Source organism: Neomonachus schauinslandi, chromosome 14, assembly GCF_002201575.2.
Source record: "Neomonachus schauinslandi chromosome 14, ASM220157v2, whole genome shotgun sequence".
In the NCBI taxonomy this organism is placed as follows: domain Eukaryota; kingdom Metazoa; phylum Chordata; class Mammalia; order Carnivora; family Phocidae; genus Neomonachus; species Neomonachus schauinslandi.
The window spans coordinates 26,814,376-26,836,389 of NC_058416.1; the positions used below are offsets into that span (position 1 = coordinate 26,814,376).

General features: G+C 36.5%; 1 protein-coding gene across 2 annotated transcripts in view; it reads left to right on the top strand.

The window, feature by feature from the left end:
• The first annotated feature begins 216 nt into the window (after positions 1-216).
• PIAS2 (protein inhibitor of activated STAT 2) overlaps positions 217-22,014 on the top strand; it is a 68,576-nt gene continuing 46,778 nt past the window's right edge. The window contains exons 1-2 of one of the 2 annotated variants that reach the window (XM_044921275.1): positions 217-266; positions 9,806-10,280. In XM_044921275.1, coding sequence (XP_044777210.1) covers positions 9,809-10,280 — 472 coding nt within the window. In that variant the 5' untranslated portion in view covers positions 217-266; positions 9,806-9,808. Of the gene's footprint in view, positions 267-9,805; positions 10,281-22,014 lie in introns of those variants that run through there. The other variant, XM_044921276.1, reaches the window with a different exon arrangement.

The window sequence follows — 22,014 nt, forward strand, 5'->3', positions numbered from 1 at the left end:
GTTACGAATAAAAGTGCTTTAAGATTTCTGCATAGGTTTTTTTGTGAACATAAATTTTCATTTCTCTGGGATAAAAGTACCCAGGAGTGCAATTCCTGGGTTGTATGGTTATTGTATATATAGTTTTTTTTTAAGAACCTGCCAAACTGTTTTCCAGAGTGGCTGTACCATTTTACATCCCTACCAGCAATGTATGGAGTGATCCAGTTTCTCTGCATCCTCGCCAGCATTTGGTGTTATCACTGTTTTTCATTTTAGTCATTCTGGTATGTATCTGGTGATACCTCAGTGAGGTTTTAATTTGCACTCCCGTAGTGGCTAATGATAACATATTTTCATGTGCTTATTTTTTATCTCTATATCCTTATTGATGAAATGTCTCTTCTTGCCTTTTGTCCTTTTTTAAATTGGATTTTTTTTTCTGTTGGGGTTTGAGAGTTCTAGATATATTCTAGATACTCATCCTTTGTTGGATAGGTGGTTTGCAAATACTGTCGCCAAGCCTGTGATTGTTTTTTCGTATTTTTAACAGGGTCTCGCAGAGCACAAGTTTTTAGTTTTGGTCAAGTCTAGTGTTTATTTTTTTCTTTTGTGGCTTTTGCTTTGAATGTCAAGTCTAAGTAAACTCTTTGCCTCGCCTTAGTTTCTGAAGATTTTCTTCTCTGTTTTTTCCTGAAAGTTTTATAGTTTTATTCTAACATTTAAGTTTGTGATCCATTTGGAGTTAATTTTTGTATAAAATGTAAGACATAGTTGGATGTATAATTTGCTTCAGCAGTCTTTCCTCCATTGAGTTACTTTTGCACCTTTGTCAAAAACTATTTTGGCATATTGTGTAGGTCTGTTTCTGGGTTCTCTGTTCTGTTCCATAGACCTGTGTGTTACCTTTGCTAATACCACATAGTCTTGATTACAGAGCCAAGTTGTGAAATGGAATGGACTAATTACTGTTTTTTCCGAATTGTTTTCGCTCTTCTAGTTCCTTTGCCTTTCCATATAAATTTTAGAATAATTTTAAATATAAAAACATCTTAGTGGGATTTGGGTTGAAATTATGTTAAATCTGTGTCTGTTTAGGGAAAATCGATGTAGTTTCTTTGTTGAGTGTTAAAAGCCATTGGAGAATCCATTCATTTAAATTTTCTTAAACTTCTTTTATTAACTTTTTATAGTTTTCAGTATACAAGTCATGTATGTGTTTTGTTATATTCGTAAACATGTATTTTCATTTTTTTGGAGTGATTATAAATAGTACTATGTTTTTAACTTGTTTCCGTATGTTCTTTGTTAGTATATAGGGATGTGGTTGGTATTTGTGTGTTGCTCTTGTCTCCTGCAACCTTGCTGAACTCATTGGTTCTAAGAGTCGTTTTATAGATAGTTTGGGATCTGCAAATACAGGCAATTAAAAATTTTTTTTTTCTTTCCAACCTGTATGCCTTTTATTTCCTCTTGTCTTTTCCCTTATCCAGAACTTACAGCACTGTTCTGATTAATATGGTGAGAATTGACATACTTGTCTTGTTCCCAATCTTAGCTAATGCATTCAGTCTTTTAAGTGAAATGTGAGCTATAGATTTTTTTGTAGGTGATTTCTATCAAGTTGAGGAAGTTCTCTGTTCCTGTTCTTCTGAGAATTTTTATCGTGACTGGGTGTTGAGTTTGTCAAATGCTTTTTCTGCATTGACTGTTATGATCATGTGGTTTTCTTTTTTTAGCTATTAATAAGGGTATACTACCACAAAAAAGAGGGGGGTATACTATATTGATTTCAAACATTGAACCAGCCTTGTAGTCCTGGAATAAACCTCACTGGTCGTGGTATATAATTCTTTTTAATATATTACTAAATTCTGTTTGCTAACATTTTGTTAAGTGTTTTAGCATCTATATTTGTAATGGTTTGTAGTCTTATTTTTCATACTGTTTTTGTTTAGTTTTGCCATCAGGGTAATGTTAGCTTTATAAAATGAATTTGGAAGTATTCTCTCATCTTCTATTTTCTGGAAGAAATTAGATAAAAGAAATTAGATCAGATTGGTGTTAATTCTTTAAATGTTTGGGTAGAACTCTCCAGTAAAACCATTTAGGCCTGATCATTTATTTTTTGGGAGTTTTATTTTTTAGTTAATTTTTTTGAAGATTTTATTTATTTATTAGTCTGGGTAGCAGGGGGAGGGATAGAGGGGAGAGAGAATCTCAAGCAGACTCCATGCTGAGTGTGGAGCCTCATGTGGGGCCTGATCTCACGACCCTGAGATCATGACCTGAGCCAGAATCAAGAGTTGGATGCTTAACTGAGCCACCCAGGTGCCCCAATTTTTGGGAATTTTAAAATTATGAATTAAATTTCCTGAGTAGTTGGAGGGGTATTCAAGTGATCTCTTTCATATTGTGTGAGTTTCCTAATTTGTATTTTTCAAGGAATTGGCCCTTTTCATATAAATTGCCAAATTCATGTGTATAGTTGTTCTTAGTATTCCTGTATTTTTTTTGATGTTTGTGGGTTTCTGTGGTGATATTCACTAATTTTGCTGTTTTAGTTGGAAAGTTTATTTCATTTTTATTTGTTGGGATTATTAGTATATTTGCATTTATCCTTACTCCTTCATCTTGTGCTATCCTACTTTTTCTGTGCTTTGTCTCTCCATCTGTTTTCTTGCCACCTTTTGGGCTGATTTTTTTTCCTGCCCTCTTTCTCATGTTTTCTGCCATTTACATGTGTGAAATTACATTGTTTTGTTTTCTCACATACTCTTGGAGTTTTCTTGAATTTTCTCTTGAAATTTTAATACATGTCTGTAAGTTTAAAACTATCTTTTCCTTTCTTACAGGATACTTTAAACTGCTTCCCACTCTGCCAACTTACATGCATGCCATTGCCGCACAGTTTTGTTCTGTCATTTCTTAGCCTTACAAATTTGATATTATAATTTTATACAATAAATGTTTAAGCTAATCACTTTCCTCCCCGGGGCTTGTCATTTTCTTTGGTCATCGTTCTGCTATGTTAAATTCCCTTAGATTCTTCTGGTTCAGCATTGATGGGCTTTTTACTTTCCCTTCTCCTGTGTTAGACACGCTTTCTTACTCATGGCTTTTGCATCTGCTGCATCCGAGGTCTTGGAATGCTTTTCCTCAGATATTCTTTGGGTGTCTTCTTAATCCTTCAGTTACTTATAGTTACCTCCTGAGGAAGACCTTCTCTCTTTAAAAATGCAAATCCTTTACCTTTTCATTCTGTTTCCTTTTCTCCCATTATTTTTGTCCTTTGTATTCATCACCACCTGCCATACTATAGATTTTATTTTTTATGGTAAATTTTAATCTGTCAAGCTCCTCAACTCAGTCATTCATTGGAATTTTATTATATTTATAGAATTTAGGGGCATTGACATCTTTTCAGTATTTACTGTTTTTATCTAGTAACAGGATACATTTCTTAACTTATTCAAGGGTTTTTTTGTGTCTTGTTTTATGTAGCTATAGGAAAATTTTTAAATTTATGCCTTTGCATTTTAGATTTTGTTATTAGACTTATTTTTTTTTTTAAATACTGTTTTTCCTGATCAGTCACTCGAAAATCTGTTTGATGTATAGATAAGTCAGTGAATTTTCTTAACTTATTATTAGGTCTTATTTTTCAGTGGATTTTTAAATATTTTCAGTGTAGAAAATTCTGTCATTTGTAAATTATAAATATTGCTTTTCTTAAAATCTGTATTGTCTAGACACTTCAGAATAATCTTAGATGAGAAAACATCTTTTATAAGTCTTTATTTCTAGTGTTTAATCTTTAAGGATGATATTTGTTCTTGATTTCTGATAGCTACCCTTTCTCATGTTAACAGAGTTTCATTCTATTCCTTTTTATTGAGAGGTTTTATCAGTAATGGGTAGGATTTATTCAAATGCCCTTTTGGCATTTATGCGGGTTAATCATATGGCTTTTTTTGAGCCAATAAATCTTTTTGTATTGCTTTTCTTACTTTAACAATTTTCAGAATAACGAGTTGGTTTCTCAACATCCTGTAACAGAAATCAGTGAGGTTTTTTTTTAAAGTATTGTTATGAACAAATGATTTTTAATATATTTGATGTGTTTGAATTGAAGCAGTTATTGTTCTCTTTGATGGTTAGAATGTCTTGTCTTGGGCTACTGAATTGTTTTCTGTGTCCTTCTGACAAGATTCCAGTAGTCTTTGATAACTTCTTTGCTTTCTGGTATGATGAAATGTTCTAGGCTCATCTTGTGGATTTTCTACCCCAGACTTGCAATTAGCTATTTACTCAAGGAACCTCCGTTCCTTTTGTCAGAAATGGTATTTATACCACAATCTATTTTTCCCTGCCTCAGACAATTTTTGCTTGATTAAATCTAGAATACTTTTAGATTTATGGAACAGTTGGGAAGATAGTATAGAGAGTTGCTATATAACCCACAACTAGTTTCCCCCATTCAAGCAAACTTTTTACTGTGGAAACATTCTTACAAGGTAGAGAATTCTCCCTTGTACCCTGTATCTAGCTTCAGCAATGAACAGCTCTTAATCTTTTTTTCCTGTCTCCACTCATTCCCCCCAATAATTTTTTTTTCAAGTTTCAGGTAAGATTTTTTATTATTTTCTTAATCGAGGTATTATTGATGTCTGACAGTATATAGTTTCAGGTGTACAGTATTTGTATGCATTGCAAAGTGATTACCACAATAAATCATCACCTTAGGGTTACCAAAAATATTTTTCTTGTGATGATAACTTTTAAGATCTCTCTTGGCAACTTTCAAATATACAATAATTCATGGTTGGTTTGTTTTTTATCCTTTAATTCTTTACTCTTTTGAGGGTGTGTGTTACTTTTTTGTTTTTTGAACTACTAAATTGTAAATTTTGTATAATAATAGAAGCATTTAGGGAGATGTTTTCCCTAGCTTTGGCTTTATTTATAGATTTTGAAATGTAGTATTCTCTTTATTGTTTCTCTTAATAGTTGATTTTCAGTTTTGATTCCTTCAGCCTGAGTTAATTTAGTCAGTGTGTTGTAAGGAAGAGATCCACCTATGGTCTCTCAAGTAAAAGGGATTTAATTATAGGGAAAATGTGAATTCACAGGGATACAGTGCTAGGAACTAAGGCCTCCTATGACGTCTGAAATGGGCAGAAGTTAGGAATTGGAGTATCTTTCTAATTTGTTGCATAGTTTTTCTTATGGGTTGGTCAGTCCTTTGATGTATTGATTATATATCTGGTGGCTTTTCTTTATCCATAACTACTTATAAGTGAAGATGTAAATTGTTTTAATATTATAGTTGGGATAGGCAGTGTTAATAATGTGATCTATCAGTTTCCATCAGCAGTTCCTTTCCTTACCTCATATTATACATCCTAGCGGATGGAGTATCTGTTTACAAAGTTTGTGCTGATCTTTACCATGACTTCCAACCTATTAGAACTTCCCCAAATTCCAGACTGCTTGTGCAATTTCCATCTTATATTTAAGAGTTAAGAGCAGTCTCACGGAAATCTTTTTACTCATTGGTTATTGCATGTAACTATCATATTTACTTCCTTAATGAGGTTTTCTAAATATAGCACCTTCAGCTTACCTTCACTCTTATATGTGATGTTCCAATTATATGATGACCCAGCTTTAATTTTTTAAATAATATTGTTGTTACTTAAATTTGATAAAGAAACAAGGTTGATTTAAAGTCCTAGTCTTTTTTTTTTTTTTGATGTTTTTTCTTTTTTAAGATTTTATTTATTTTTGCGAGAGGGAGAGAGCACACGGGTGAGCACGAGCAGGGGGAGGGGCAGAGGGAGAAGCAGACTCCCTGCTGAGCAGGGAGCCCAATGCGGGACTTGATCCCAGAACCCTGGGATCATGACCTGAGCCGAAGAAGGCAGACGCTTAACTGACTGAGCCACCCAGGTGCCCCCAAAATCATTTCAATTTATATTTTCAATTTATATTTTCAATTTATATTATCTTTTGTTTAGAAATCCAGATTGTTTATTTTATTTATTTTTTTTAGAGGAAGTTTTTTTTTTTTTTTTAAAGATTTTTATTTATTTATTTGAGAGAGAGCACACGAGAGTGGGGAGGGTCAGAGGGAGAAGCAGACTCCCCGCCGAGCAGGGAGCCCGATGCGGGACTCGATCCAGGAACTCCAGGATCATGACCTGAGCCGAAGGCAGTCGCTTAACCAACTGAGCCACCCAGGCGCCCGAAATCCAGATTGTTTATATATCTTTTTAAAAATCAGTCCTGCCAACGTATTTCTGTCTGGTTCATAGAATTTCCTTAAAATCAGTTAGCAAGCATTTATTGAGAAATTCTTTTGTGTAGAGCATATAGCAATTGTCACTGAAGTATTAGAAGACAGACTTTGGGAGACAGTAGGATGGACTGGATAAAGTCCACTTGGAAAAAATTATACTAAAGATACAGATACTGGAGGTTGGTGGAGAACAGTAGCTAAAATCCCTTCTTGGTGGGGATAGCAGGCTAAGCACCTTACCTGGTGACAGCTGAAATTTGGTTGAAGACTTAGTTAAGGTGCTGCCTAAGTTTGCTTTTTAAGAAGAAATGGGATCCAGCAAGGTTGCCAAGAAAAACATAGTCCCAGAATTTGATTTAGTAAGCTCCCTAGAGAAGAGAGTATCTTAATAGTGAATCCTCAATAGAGGAGAGTTTTGTTGTTAGGTGTTTTGAATATAAAGAGGATGACCAGAGGGATGAAGTGACTTTTCCAGTATCCTGAGTCTGGATGCCAAGACTTGACCTACATGTGACTGTTGATTGCTGTTGTGAAATTTCCCACAGGGCTTCGTGGGCTCACAGCCGCCCCTTTTCAGTGGTACTTCATCTTTGCAGCATTTTGCAATACAGAGACCATCCTTGTCTGCTGTCCTTTCCTTTGCCCTTCCCCAAACTGGAGGATTTCTTTTTGCTTCAGAATGTCCTGATTCTGCATTCATGTTGAGAGCCCTTATCTCTTTTTTCCTTTTTGTTTGTATATTTACAGTAGCTAATAGGGCCAGTTGCATTAGCATTCTTTGCCAAATAAAGTTATCATTGGAAATAAGTGGTATGAGACCTCCCAGAAATTCCATTTTGAGAGCCAAGCTTAGGGTGACTTTGTGTTCTTTTTTGTCATTTCTGAAAACAAGTCTCCTTAAAACAAAGAATAATGTGAAAATAAGTAGAAGGAGGGAAGCAAAGTAATAAATTCTGAGTTAAATTTCTTTAGAAAATATCCCGGATGTATTGTATCTGTTTGACTGCCTTTGTTAGTGTTCTCATGATTTAATGTTGCTTACGCTACTGTAGTATAAGCCAACTTCAATTGAAGTATTAGGATTGGGGACTTTGGGAAAGATGCGTTGTGTTCTTGCTTGGCAAGACACTTGAGAAAGCTGTCATAGTCCTTTTTATGCATGAAACCTTGAGTATATTGTAACATCTTGACATAGGCCAAGAATTTTCTTGTTTTTCATCTTTGTTGTCCATAGCATTGGGATAAGATAGATAAAATCTTCATTTTAACACATGGAGGAAATGAAGCGATTTGAAATGTAATGACCATGCGTTGTGCTGTATGTTGCTATTAGAGTGTGATTTAGAGCTGCACTGTCCAGTGTGGTAGCTGCTGGCTGCGTGAGGCTCTGAAGCACTTGAAATATGGTTAGATAGGCTCCAAGTGTAAAATACACTGGATATTGAAGACTTAGTATTAAAAAATGTCTCATTGACACTTTCAAAAAATGGCTTATTTTTTTTATGATTTATTTATTTATCTTAGAGAAAGAGCAAGTGTGCACACATGCGGGGGGAGTGGCAGAGGGAGAGGGAGAGAGAGAATCTCAGGCAGACTCCCCACTGAGTGAGGAGCCCAACATGGGGCTTGACCCCACAACCCTGAAAATCATGACCTGAGCTGAAACCAAGAGTCGGACGCTTAACTGAGTGAGCCTTGCAGGCACCTCAGAAAAGATGGATTATTTTTTTTTTTTAAAGATTTTATTTATTCATTTATTTGAGAGAGTGAGAGAGAGAGAGAGAGCACATGAGAGGGGGGAAGGTCAGAGGGAGAAGCAGACTCCCTGCCGAGCAGGGAGCCCAATGCGGGACTCGATCCCGGGACTCCAGGATCATGACCTGAGCTGAAGGCAGTCGCTTAACCAGCTGAGCCACCCAGGTGCCCAAGATGGATTATTTTTAAATCACAAAAATCGGTTACATGTTGAAATAATACTTTTGATATATTGGATTAAATAAAGCATATTAAAATTCTAACTTTTAATGTAGCTAGTAGAAAACTTATGGTTAAATATGTGGTTCCTTTTTCTACTGGACAGTGCTAGTTGAGTATGAAAAATGGTTGCTAGGATTACAACTTAATGGTCTCTGACTTGTATAATATGAGATATGGAGGCACAGTATATGAGATAGAATTATGATACAGCTGTACATCCAGATTACTTTGATATATTTAAATTTGTTTGCTTTTTAGAAAACTAGCAAGTATTATTCCTGACTACTATTTAAAAGTCATTGCTTCAGGGCTATCAATGAGACTTAAAAGTGCGGAACAGAGGACTTCTTTGACTCGGTACCAGCTGTAGGTTTTGCCCCTGCAGACCTACCAGCTTGAGAAGGAATCCCACGTAGCTCTGGAGTGTTAGCTCAGAGAGGAGGGGTGGGCAAAGTTTCCTTAGGGTCAGTTCCAGGTCTTGTTCTTCTTTCTGACTAGATGGGGCACTTGTGTACAAGTAAATCTGACCCAAGTGTGGTTTAACCTCCCAAGTTCTGAAACTCACCAAGTAGGTGGACTTAAGAGCAGCAAATAGTTAAAAGTATTTGCTAGGTTTTGTTGAATAAATAGATGGTGAAATGTGAAGCAAGAACCGCATATAACCTTCATTTTACACCCAAGAACAACAAACAACATTTTTCTCATCAGCTGTGGATTTCACTTGTTTTAGAAGTATGCTAAATAAGATGTATGTGGTTTTTAGCTTTAATATTTAAAAATAACTTTCTTATGTTGTCTGTTCCTTAATAATTTGAGTTGGGGTGAAAAATTCATTGGATTTTTGGATCACAATTTTGTCTTGATTTTGTAGATTTACTATTTAGCATTGGAAGTTATGCATATAATTTTGCAAAAATCAAATTTTTTGTTTGGTTAATTTATGACAGTACTGTAACAAACATTACGTTGTGTGTTGATAGGGCTTAATTTTGAGAAGGAAGTTTTCATTGGTTATAAATTTCATAGTCATAAAGCAAATAGGGGTTTACACTTGAGCATCATCAGATAGTGAGGTGGTTAGTAGAAACTGATAGACCATAGATTATCAAAATTAATAATACAGCAAACCATAATTAATACCATAACTTGGGTGGGCAGTGGCTCTATAAATAGAATCAATTCTTTTTTTTTTTTTAATTTTATTTATTTATTTGAGAGAGAGAGAATGAGATAGAGCACGAGAGGGGGGAGGGTCAGAGGGAGAAGCAGACTTCCTGCTGAGCAGGGAGCCCGATGGGACTCGATCCCGGGACTCCAGGATCATGACCTGAGCCGAAGGCAGTCGCTTAACCAACTGAGCCACCCAGGCGCCCTAAATAGGATCAATTCTAAGTGGTATGTGAAAATGCTGGGTACTAGCATATACCAGGTGATAAAATGCTGGTAAAATTGGATTTTACAGTATATTTTAGATGGGGTTTTTATATGCTTGAGGGGATTCTTGGCTTATGTCCTTTTTTTTTTTTTTTTTTTCTTCTTTCCTTTTAGAATATGGTTTTTAGTTTTTGGGTTTTTGAACTACAAGTTTTACTAGGCTTTGCTGGCCGGAAAAAAAGTGGACGCAAGCATGACCTCCTGATGAGGGCGTTGCATTTACTAAAGAGCGGCTGCAGCCCTGCGGTTCAGATTAAGATCCGAGAATTGTACAGACGCCGATACCCACGGACTCTTGAAGGACTTTCTGATTTATCCACAATCAAATCTTCGGTTTTCAATTTGGATGGTAGCTCATCACCTGTAGAACCTGACTTGGCCGTGGCGGGAATCCACGCGCTGCCTTCCTCGTCAGTTACACCGCACTCACCAGCCTCTCCTGTTGGTTCTGTGCTGCTTCAAGATACTAAGCCCACATTTGAGATGCAGCAGCCGTCTCCCCCAATTCCTCCTGTCCATCCTGATGTGCAGTTAAAGAACTTGCCCTTTTATGATGTCCTTGATGTTCTCATCAAGCCCACGAGTTTAGGTAAGTGTTAGAGAAATTAGTTCCTTCCAGTTAAGAGAATACCTAAAACAAGAGGCCTTCAACTAGTGATTAATGATTTGCTGTTAATACTCTAAAATTGAGACATTAATGCCAAATAAATGCCAGATAAAAAATATTGGCAACATGAATGAAATCTAGCATAGAACTGCTAATTCCTCATACCAGCATTTTTGTGGCTTAGAACTCCGATTACTTCTGTGTGTGTGGGAACAGGTACAAATATTGCTTGCTGTCTGCAGTTTGTGTTTTGGTATTTTTACAGAAATTTAGTTTCTGTTTAACATAGTGTTTAAACTGCTTTCCTAAGAAATAAACGTTTTATACTTAATTTGACACACGGAGTTTGACAAACGTATTTAGCTTTTTTAATATCTGACAAGTGCTCAGAAAATGTAATAAATTTTATCATTACCAAAAATTGATACATGGGGCTTTAACAAATTCTTACCTACATAATGGCTTCTTTGTTACGGTATGATTTCTTACTGCCTAATGAAATTATTTACAGAGGTATTTGGAATTTTTGATGAAATAAATTGTTTAGGGAATGGCATTTCATAGTTAATTTGGGAGATTTTTTTTTTCCTCATCCTGGGAAAACTCTTTTTATTTCAGGTCATTTGAGAACGCTCTTAAATATATCAATATGTTCTTTTCCTTTTGTAGAGGATTATGCTGCTGTGTATCTTGGTTAAGCCAGAAAGAAATTTTGAGGGGTAGGACTGGGGATAATGGAGTCAGTATGGCCTGATTGATGGCAGGCCACGGTGGCTGTGCTTTTTCCAGCCCCTTTCTCCTTGCTTTAAATGTTTTAATTTAGCAATACTTAGCCAGGCAGGAAGAGTAATGCATTTTATCCCTTCATTATATTCATCATGAAGTAAGGATTGTGTTCACGTTTTATTATTTGTATAAAGTTCTATGAGTAGAACTACTGCATCAAAGAGTAAGAACATTTTAATTTTAGATTCTTGATAACATGTTGCTGAAGTTTCCAGAAGAGCTCTGCCAGTTTACATTACAGGAACAAAGTGAGAGAATGTCTCTCATTGCCTTTCTTCCTGCCTTTATTAGATGTTATTAAAAACAAATCTTGGTGATTTTGACTGGTGAAAGCTTGTATCTTGTTTAGATTTTTTTGTTTTTAAAATTAATAACTGGAGCAAACATTTTTAAATATGTATTACCCAGTTGCCTTTCTTTTGTGCTTTTACTTTCATCTTTTTTTTTTTTTTTTAAACAGGTTCATTTATCTGGTTAAAATGGTTCCATAATTCTTTTTATTTCTATCTTTGTCATGGTTTTTGGTTTATACCAGTGGACCATATCATGGCTCATTCCCATGTTTCTTTCTCAGCAGTTATTGCAAATTTATTTTTTTTCTTTTTGTATGTATTTTGAGAAAGATTCAGACTGGTAATATGCTTAGGTGCCCCTACCTCATGGGACTCCTCAGGAGTATGGCTAAGGTGAGGCTGGAGAAGGTATAAGAGGGCCTGTGGGGTTGTAGTTACAGTGGAAGGGACTGAAAAAGACCTGGTTGCGTGCCTCCAAAGGAGATGCAGCCATGTGTCTTCTCTACTCATTAGCATCAGTGGTGCACCAGGCTTTGTGATTTTCTTTCCTTATTTCCCTGCTTAGTTCAAAAATAGAAACTGGAGTTTTCTGCTTTTCTGTATTTCATAGAGTTTCTCTTTCATTACCTCCATAAAGTTAAAGGAGAGTAGTAGGCTTTTTATAAGTTTACTAAAATAAAATTTTCCTATCTCATTTCACTTAGATAAAATAATTTTGTATTTTGTGTTGAAGAGTGGCTATGGCCTTTTGCTCATAGTTTAAATTAGAATGTAAGAGATAGCATATAACCTTAGGGCTTATGAAATAACTTTTATCCCTGAGCTAAAAACTCTCTATACATATGTTTTCAAGAGTCCTGCCTGTCATTGTTTTTATGAATTTATAAACTGATTCTTGTTTTAAAACAATAAACATTTCCTTATCTTGCTTCCCCTAAGGAGAAAAAGAAAAGAATTTTCTTAATGTATGTAATCTTTGTTAGATTCATAAAGCAGTGATCTAAGAAATGCTCTTTTAGACTTGGAGGTAGAAAGTTAGAAAATCCACATCAGCATGTAGTCTGCCAAATGAAAGTGGAAAAAATTTAATCATTTCCAGTAATGACCTTTAATTGAAAACTTTCAGTGTCACCGTGTCTAAAGCAATGTAATGACATCCAGAAGTTTCCTTAATTTTTATTGTTTTATAATACTGAAAATACACATAAAAATAGAAATTCTGGGGAAGTCCATTTGTTTGGAATCCTGCTATAGAGAAACCTGTTTACATTTGGAGATTGAGAATTAAAAATCCTCAGGAGTCAAAAGAGATATCAAATCCATATTTCAAAGCACATATTCTTGACATCTGCAAGCCAGTCTGTGTATTCTTGATTTTATATACAGTTGATTAGATGATTTCTAAGCCATCAACATATTGTTAAGTAGGAATTGATTGACAACACGAGAGAGACTAGAAGAGCCATGGTAGAAAAAATAGACACAAGAGGTCAAAAAATGTTACTCCCAAACCTCTTGGTATATTGAAACCAATAGCCCCTTAGTAGTAAGGGAGTTGCTGTTACATCATGGCCCATGTATTGATGCTAAAAAAAGAACCCAAGAAACAACCATGATGTATATATTCTATTAAAAGAGATACATTGTAATACAGTTTTCTAGTTTGGAATTATTTCTATTCAAAATGGTTAAAATAAAAATAGCATTTAAAATGGTAAACTGTGGCATCTGAAAAATAAGAGTGTACACAATACTAAATGAGGTTCTCTGTAGCTAAGGTTTTTATAACAAGTGGATAACCCCAAAATTCAAAAACTAACAAATCTGTGTTCTCCTCCCTTAAACAGCTGTTCTGATTTGCTTTCACAAGCCGTCTTTCTCTCTTCTTTTCAGTTGTCTTTTTCCTTCTTTTCTTTTTTATGACAACTTTTGAAGATGAAATCCTTTGGGAATTTTCTAGTTAAGAAATTTGTATTTAATCTGTACAAAAAATATATATAAAACATTAAAGTATAAAAAACATCAGTGAAATGAACACTAGTGAAATCACTACCTAGTTTTGTTTTTTGTGTTCGTTTTGTTTTTTAAAGTTGGCTCTAGCATGGAGCTAGTGCGGGGCTTGAACTCAGGACCATGAGATTGTTACCTGAGCTGAGATCAAGAGTCAGATGCTTAACCGACTGAGCCATTCCGGTGTCCTCCCACTGCCTAGGTTTTTAAAAAGAAACATTGGCAGTATCTTCAAGCCATCTCCTTGCCTTTTCTGAGTTAAATCACTATTCTGAGTTTATGTTCCTCTCCTTTTCTTGTTTTACCGTATATGTGTTTTAAAAAAAGTAATGTTTCCCATCCAAGTACTAACCAGGCCCAACTTGCTTAGCTTCCGAGATCAGACGAGATCTCTTTTGTGACTAGCTCTTTTTGTTCACTCTGTTTTATAAGCTTTGTATGTTGCTACATCTAGCTGTTTGGTATTTTGTGAAATACCTTCAATGTATTTTGAGCCTTTAATTCCTTAAAACTTCTTCATTGTGCTTTTCAGATTACAAAAGTAATTTATGCTAGTAACTGAAAATTGAAACATCATAGAAATATAACAGAAACGTCCCTCATAATGTCATATATTACCCAGCTAGAGTTGTATCAATAGTAAACTGTTTTTCTGCATATGTTTAGTCATCTTCTTTCTCTTCCTATTCATTAAAAAGGCTTTTTCCAACTGCAGAGCTACTTTGCCACATTTCTAGTGAGAGGGGACACTGTTCTACTAGTATCCTCTGCCAATAGCACCTCCTGGAGTTCTGCATCATGATAATCTTTCTTAACAGTGTTTCTTGGAAATAGAGATTTGTGGGTTAAATAGACCTGTTATCTTGTAGATGTACCATCACTTAACCAGTATTCCGTGGTGGACATTTTCAGTGATTCTCAGTTTTTTATTTATTTGAAAGTAATATTTTAGTATCCAGCATTGAGTCACTATTCTTGCAGTTTTTTAGACATTGCTGCTGTTAGCATTTTTGCAGATGTGCTTCTGAATACTTGGGTGAATATTTATGAAGTATAACGCCTCTGTGAAGTTATTGGGTCAAAGAGTATGAGTACTTAGTATTTTGATATTCAGCTTTTGTTTCAGCAGTTGCTTCAGAAGCCTTGTACTCATTTATAATCCAGCAGTGTATGAATGTATTAATTTTTTCTATACCCTCATCAGCATTGGTCTTTTAATTTATTATTGGTCTTTTAATCTTTAAAAGATGAGAAATTAATAAGAATCAACATCTTTGGGCACCTGGGTGGCTCAGTCGTTAAGCGTCTGCCTTCGGCTCAGGTCATGATCCCAGGGTCCTGGGATCGAGTCCCACATCGGGCTCCCTGCTTGGCAGGAAGCCTGCTTCTCCCTCTCCCACTCCCCCTGCTTGTGTTCCTGCTCTCGCTCTCTCTCTCTCTGTCAAATAAATAAATAAAAAAAATCTTAAAAAAAAAAAAAGAATCAACATCTTTTCATATTCTTAAATTCCTGATTATTAGGAAATACTCATTAAGCTTTTGGGTACAGTTGAACAGGTTTAAAGTGATGTGCAACTAATGGAAAGCCATTAAAATAAAACCTCACTTTTAAGGAGTTTGGATAAATTCAGACACTGTACACATTGTTTTTATTAACCCAGTTAACGAGTATATAATGAGGATTTAATTTGGGTATGGTCATGTAGTCTAATTGTGGAGAAGCCAGAAGTATAAGATGGCCATTAGGAAGCTTGTTACCTAGTTGGGGAGGTAGTGTTAACATGAGAGCAAGAAGCAATGAGGTATGTGCCTGTATGATGAAGAATTATTAGTTGTGTATCTGAAACTCACATATTTTATCAGCCTCAGGAATGGGGAAGTCAGTCAAGACTTCTTGGAGTAGGAGTGAGACTTGAAGGAGCTCTGAAGTATGAATTTGTCTACTTTGAATTAATGGCATTTATAGGAGAGGAAACACCAAGAAAGGGGAGAATGGTGAGTAGTCACGGGAGTAGAAATGAAAGTGGCATAGTTAGGAGACCTGACTGAGGAAGCTGTTTTGAATAGAGAGTAAGACTTGGGGAGACACTGGAAATGTAGGTGTGCTAGGGAAGAGGCGGGGCCGTTGTTATGGAGACGCTTATAGATAAGGGAGCTTAGACTGGGTTCATTCTGAAATAGGACGCTGCTGAGCAGTTTTGAGCAGAGAAATGGTGATGGTAGTGATGCTAAGGGAGACCAGCTCTGCACTTGTGTTCTGATGGGAGACTGCAGAGAGGCAGCGTTGCTGTTTCATTTGTACCAACCGTAATAGTTCTGTGTAGGATGGTGGTAGTGAAAAGGGAGAGGAAGCAGCCGATAAGAAAATTTTAGAAAGCAGGACTTAATGACTAAGAGGATATAGAGGATGAAGAAGAGGACTGGGGTAAAGGAAATGAATGATTTCTAGTGATTGAAATCATTCTGGTGATTGAAATTGGTAACTGTTCTCCTGTTTCATAGTTCTGAATTAAAGTCACTGTTTTTCTAAGAAGCATGAAACCTCAGCACTCTCCCCACATGATCTTTGCAGCTGTTGTATAGGGAAAAAAGTCTTTTCATATTAAACATCACTGATGATTATTAATATAGTGATGGTTTCTGTCTAGATAAAATTCTTTCAAATGACTCAGGTTTCTTTCTTTTTTTTTTTTTTTTAAAGATTTTATTTATTCATTTGAGAGAGAGAATGAGATAGAGAGCATGAGAGGGGGGAGGGTCAGAGAGAGAGGCAAACTCCCTGCTGAGCAGGGAGCCCGATGTGGGACTCGATCCCGGGACTCCAGGATCATGACCTGAGCCGAAGGCAGTCGCTTAACCAACTGAGCCACCCAGGCGCCCATGACTCAGGTTTCTGAGTAAATTTCATTAAATTAGAAAAATTTAGGTGTGTATATAGGATTAGCATTTAAAAAGTGTTCACATAAAGCAATGTTCAATGATAACTATTTGTAAACAATTGAATATTGGAATATAGAATCACTCAAGTGTTCACTGAAAGCATTGTGTGTGCCTGTTCCAATGTGTTAAGAAACGAGTTACCAAAAACCAGCTAATTTGCGAATATAGAATAGAACTTTGTATATTTATTTCTTCTATTAGAACTGTATGAGAGGGATGCCTGGGTGGCTCAGTTGGTTAAGCGACTGCCTTCGGCTCAGGTCATGATCCTGGAGTCCCGGGATCGAGTCCCGCATTGGGCTCCCTGCTCAGCAGGGAGTCTGCTTCTCCCTCTGACCCTCTCCCCTCTCATGCTCTCTCTCTGTCTCATTCTCTCTCTCAAATAAATAAATAAAATCTTTAAAAAAAAAAGTGTATGAGAATATTATTTTGGGTATATTTTTATTTATACATGTTTGAGGGTGGTTTCCCCACTTTTGATGCAGAGATATGATGGGAAAAGGAATAAAGTAAGAGTATTCTTTGATTGGCAGCAATGGTACAGTTAATTGGTGGGTGATAGGGCAGCAAATAGCTCAGGATAGAGATCTTAGATGATGCAGTGTAATAAACTGTTCATTGTTTTATTTATTCATTGTTATGTTGTGAATTATTTTATTTATAGATTAGCTAGACTGAGCCATGATAACCCACAAAACTGCCTATAAAACATCTTGGTTTATCTCTTCCCTGAGTGGGCCATTTTATAAGCTCCTGTTACCTAGGCACGCACTGCTAGGAAGCATTCTTGACCAAATCTAAACCAGTTTATCAAAAGATGTCCATGTAACTTTCTGCGGTGGGGGAGCTCAGGAAGTTTCCTATTTTACTAACAATAGTTAACATTCTTAGGCATGTTAAAATATTTTCTACCTGAATATCTTTTTTTTTTTTTAAGATTTTATTTCTTTATTTGACAGAGAGAGAGCACAAGCAGGGGGAGTGGGAGAGGGAGAAGCAGGCTTCCCACAGAGCAGGGAGCCGGATGTGGGGCTCGATCCCAGGACCCTGGGATCATGACCTGAGCCGAAGGCAGACGCTTAATGATTAAGCCACCCAGGCGCCCCTTTCTACCTGAATATCTTACCAAGAAAAACTCATTATTATTGAATAGTTGGCAAAATGCATCTGTTGGACTGTATTTCTTTTTTTTTCTTGAAATTTTGCTATCTTTAAAAGCAGACATTTTTGATTAGGACTTCTGGAACTGAAAATACATGTATAGTGCTGTATTGTTTTCAGAATGCTTTCACATATGTTACTGCATTTGATCCACAAAACAGCCTTTATTTTTAAATTTTTAAAAATTTTTTTGTGAGCTGGGAGGAGGAGGAGAGGGAGAGAGAGAATTTTTTTAAAAATTTTATTTGAGGGCGCCTGGGTGGCTCAGTTGGTTAAGCGACTGCCTTCGGCTCAGGTCATGATCCTGGAGTCCCGGGATCGAGTCCCGCAGTGGGCTCCCTGCTCGGCAGGGAGTCTGCTTCTCCCTCTGACCCTCCTCCCTCTCATGCTCTCTGTCTCTCATTCTCTCTGTATCAAATAAATAAATAAAATCTTTAAAAAAAAAATTTTATTAGAGAGAACAAGCAAAAGAGAGAGAGCCCTAGCAGGGAGGGAGGGGCCAAGGGAGAAGGAGAAGCAGACTCCCTACTGAGCAGGGAGCCCAACGCAGGGCTCAGTCCCAGGACCCCAGGATCATGACCAGAGCTGAAGGCAGATACTTAATTGACTGAGCCACCCAGGCGCCCTGAGAGCAAATCTTAAGTAGACGCCGCTCTGAGCGTGGAGCCTGATGCAGGACTCGATCTCATGATCCTGAGGTCATGACCCCCACAAAACAGCCTTTAAAAGGCAGATGAGGGGTGCCTGGGTGGCTCATTCGGTTAAGTGTCCGACTCTTGATTTCAGCTTAGGTTATGATTTCAGGGTCCTGAGATTGAGCCCTGCATCAGGCTCCATGCTTAGTGCAGAGTCTGCATGTCTTCCCCCCCGCCCCCGCCGCTGCTCTTGAGTGCATGCGCACTCTCTGTCTCAAGTAAATAAATAAAACCTTAAAAAAAAAGCAGATGAGCAAAATGTTACTCCCATTTTAATTGAGGAGTAAAGAAGGACTTGGAGATCTTACGTGAATTTCCTGTCACTTGGGTAATAACCAGGAGGGCTAAGATGAGGATACAGGAATATTCTGGTCCATTTATGCTTAAAAAGGTAGAAAGAACCAATATCCACAAACCTAGAATAGTCATAAGTATTATGTCATATCAGCAGGCCTCATCAGTTAGTAATTATAAATGAAGCTAGACATAATGCTAGAACCTGGGATTTATAAGATTAATGCTAAAATTACTTCATGAAATTGTGGCATAGTTTTACTTATTATTGCTGTATAATACACCATTCCAAAGTACAGTGGTGTAAAACAACCATCTTATTATGTTGGTGGATTTTCCCTGTTAAGAACTGGAAGTTCAACAGTGTGTGGATAGCTTGTCTCTACCCCAAGATGTCTGGGGTCTTAGCTGAGAAGACTTAGGGGCCGGGGGTGACTTGATGGCTAGAAGCTGGGATCATCTGAAGGCATCTTCACTCGTGCGGTGTCTTTGCTACCTGTTTGCTCGGACTCGGCTTGGCTGTTGGCTAGAGTATGTATATAAGGCTTTTTCCTCTGGTCTAGTTTGGACTTCTTTAGAGCATGAGAGCTGGGTCTCAAGAGAGTGTCCCCAGAGAGCAAGGGAAAAGTGCATGGTGCTTTTATGATCTAGCCTTGCAACTTATATAGCATCACTTATGCCATCAATTAAAGCAGTCACAAAGGGCCATTCAAGTTCAAAGGGAGGGTGATAGAGACCCCACTGCTTCATTGAAAGAATGTCAAGGTTATGAGAAGGGCATGATGGGAGATATTGTTGTAGCTGTTTTTGAAAAATAGAATCTACCTTATGGAGGATTGTTAAAAAAGGAAAGGGTTTGAATAAAGTTGTATCTGACTCACGCCCCTGAGTCATGGTCTTTTTCCTTTGTCATTTGCTGCTGTTAACATAAAAGTGTTCGTGGGGTCTGTGTAGAATTGGTTTTCTGATCCCAAGTTGGAACACTAATGGGAAGAAAATACACTGCAAAACCTGAATCTTTCTGCTTTATATCCTGCCATTCTTTCTCCTGATCTGTATTAAAGTGACAGTCTAGCTAATAGGTTTACCTCATGGCACGTTTGGTGTGCTTTTGGCTGCTGTTCTGTAGTAAAATTGTCTTATATAAAAATTGTCAGTGTTAATACAAATTGGATTTTATTAGCATATGCACTATTTTTTTGTTGCTGTAAGTTCCTGGAATTCAGTTATGGTACACAGTGATGAAGCATCCATTTTTTTCATAGAAACAGGGTAGTTATTTGGTATTATTACAGAAAATTTAGCATCAAATAAATAATAAGTTCAAAACTATGTCAGAAAAATAAAAGCCTCTGCAAAAATGTTAAGATACAAACTGCTAACATTAGGCTGCAAGTTCTGTGAATTGTACATAAATGTTGGCATATACTGACTATGGAAGCCTTCCAGGTTCAATGTAAGATTCATGGTATATGGGTACTTTTTTGGGTGGGTTGACTCCAGTCACCCAGGCAAGGCCTCAAATACTGGTATTTACGCTGTGTGAATTGACCCAAGGTCCTGCACCCAGCTTTGCAGTAGTAGAAACCTGACATTTTTGGTGCACAAGGAATGAATCTGTCTCTGGGGAGATCTGTGTTAAGCTGTGTTAATGAAGCAAGAATCACAGCTCTTGGGTAGATAATTTCATTTATCTATTCTTTTTCCTGTTGTCATATCTTTTCCTTCTACATATCTTAAAAATCCTGTACGTATCTTAAAAATCCTGTACGTATCTTAAAAATCCTGCCTCTCAATGCCATTACTTTTGCTTTATTTTTATTTATTTTTTTAAAAAGATTTTATTTATTTACTTGAGAAAGAGCTAGCGAGAGCACAGGGAGAAGCAGACTCCCTGCTGAGCAGAGAGCCCAGCATGGGGCTTGATCCCAGAACCCTGAGATCATGACCTGAGCCGAAGGCAGACGCTTAAGTGACTGAGCCACCCAGGTACCCCACTTTTGCTTTAAAGAATTATCTTTTTAAAGAAATCATAAGAAAAAAACAACATATTCTTTTACCTTTACCACTAATTTACTGTTGAGAGTGATTTTCATTCCTGAAAATTTGGTTTTGAATTTGGTATCATTTCTTTTTATCCTGATAATTTCCTTTTACATTACGTGTATTGCTTATTTGCTTTCAAAAATTCTCTTGGCCTTTGTTTATCTAAAAGTCATTATTTAACCCTGTTTTTGAAGGGTATTGAATTTTCCAGCGAGTTTTTTTCTTTCACCACTTTAAAGATGACTCTGGCTTACATTGCCTTTATTCATACTGTTTTTCCCTTGTATGCAACGTGTTTTTTTTTCCTTGACTGCTCTCAAGATTTTATAGTCATCATTGGTTTGCAGTAGTTTGATTTTGATGTGACTAGGTATCTTTCTTTGTATTTACTTTGTTTGAGCTTTGATCTGTAAGGGCTCCCCCTTACCCCGTGAGTTAATCAGTATTCTTTCATTATTTCCGAAACTTTTTTTTTTTAATGCCCTGTTTTCTCCTTCTGGGACTCCATTTGTACCTATGTTAGACATTTTGAGGTTTCTGGCTGGATAGACTGAGTGCTTATACCATTAACTCTGATTGAAAATGCAGTGTGTTCACCTCTAATCTCAAAGGTTATTGAATTTGACAGTTAAGAGGTCATTGGTGCCCTTAACTGTGGATAGAGAGTGGGAAATAACCTTAACTGTGGGTAGAGAGTGGGAAGTGAAATCTGTACAATAAAGAGTTGAGGAGTGAATAGGATTGAAGAAATGGAGGGACTTACTACTGTAGCTGTGTGTTTGTGTTTTTTGCCCCATACTTATGTTTGTGACTTAGCATTTTGTTTGATTTTTAGGCCGTCATAAGCCACATTCCTCTTTCTCCCCTCTTTTTAAATGTTCTGGGAAAATATGAGCCACTTTATGACATGATTTCTAGGCACATAATTGCTATAATAAACTGTGCTTAAAGAAAAGTGTTTTACTCAAGGAGTTAATATTTTTCTTGATTTGTTGTGGCTTGTGGATGGAAGGCCTCTGACATTGGATATTTAACTGGCATCTTGTTTATTTATCTTTATGTATCAGGAAAACTGTGGCCAGTAACACACACAAGAGCCATTTTGCCTTGTAAGTTGTTGCAGTACTTGTTAGGAAGCAGAAGTTCTCTGTATTAGCTTTTGCTTTATTTTGTTTTAATGCGTGCTAGAACATCATTGAATAATACATCAGAATAAATGTGTTATAAAGTTTTGTGAAGTAAATAGATTTCAGTTTTTAATAAGATAGTCAAGGATGACTTCATTAGGTAATTTTTTTAATAGATATTCTTCTATATGTAAATAATTATGTATTTTCATTTGATCAACTTAGAAGCTTAAGTTTAAAATTTTATATTAACGTTTTGTGTAGCTGAATATAAAGGGTTGAAAACAAAACACGACAAAGAAATAAGACAAATGAAAGATCACCTAAATCTAGAATAGAGTTTGGGGGGGCGGGGGTTAGACTT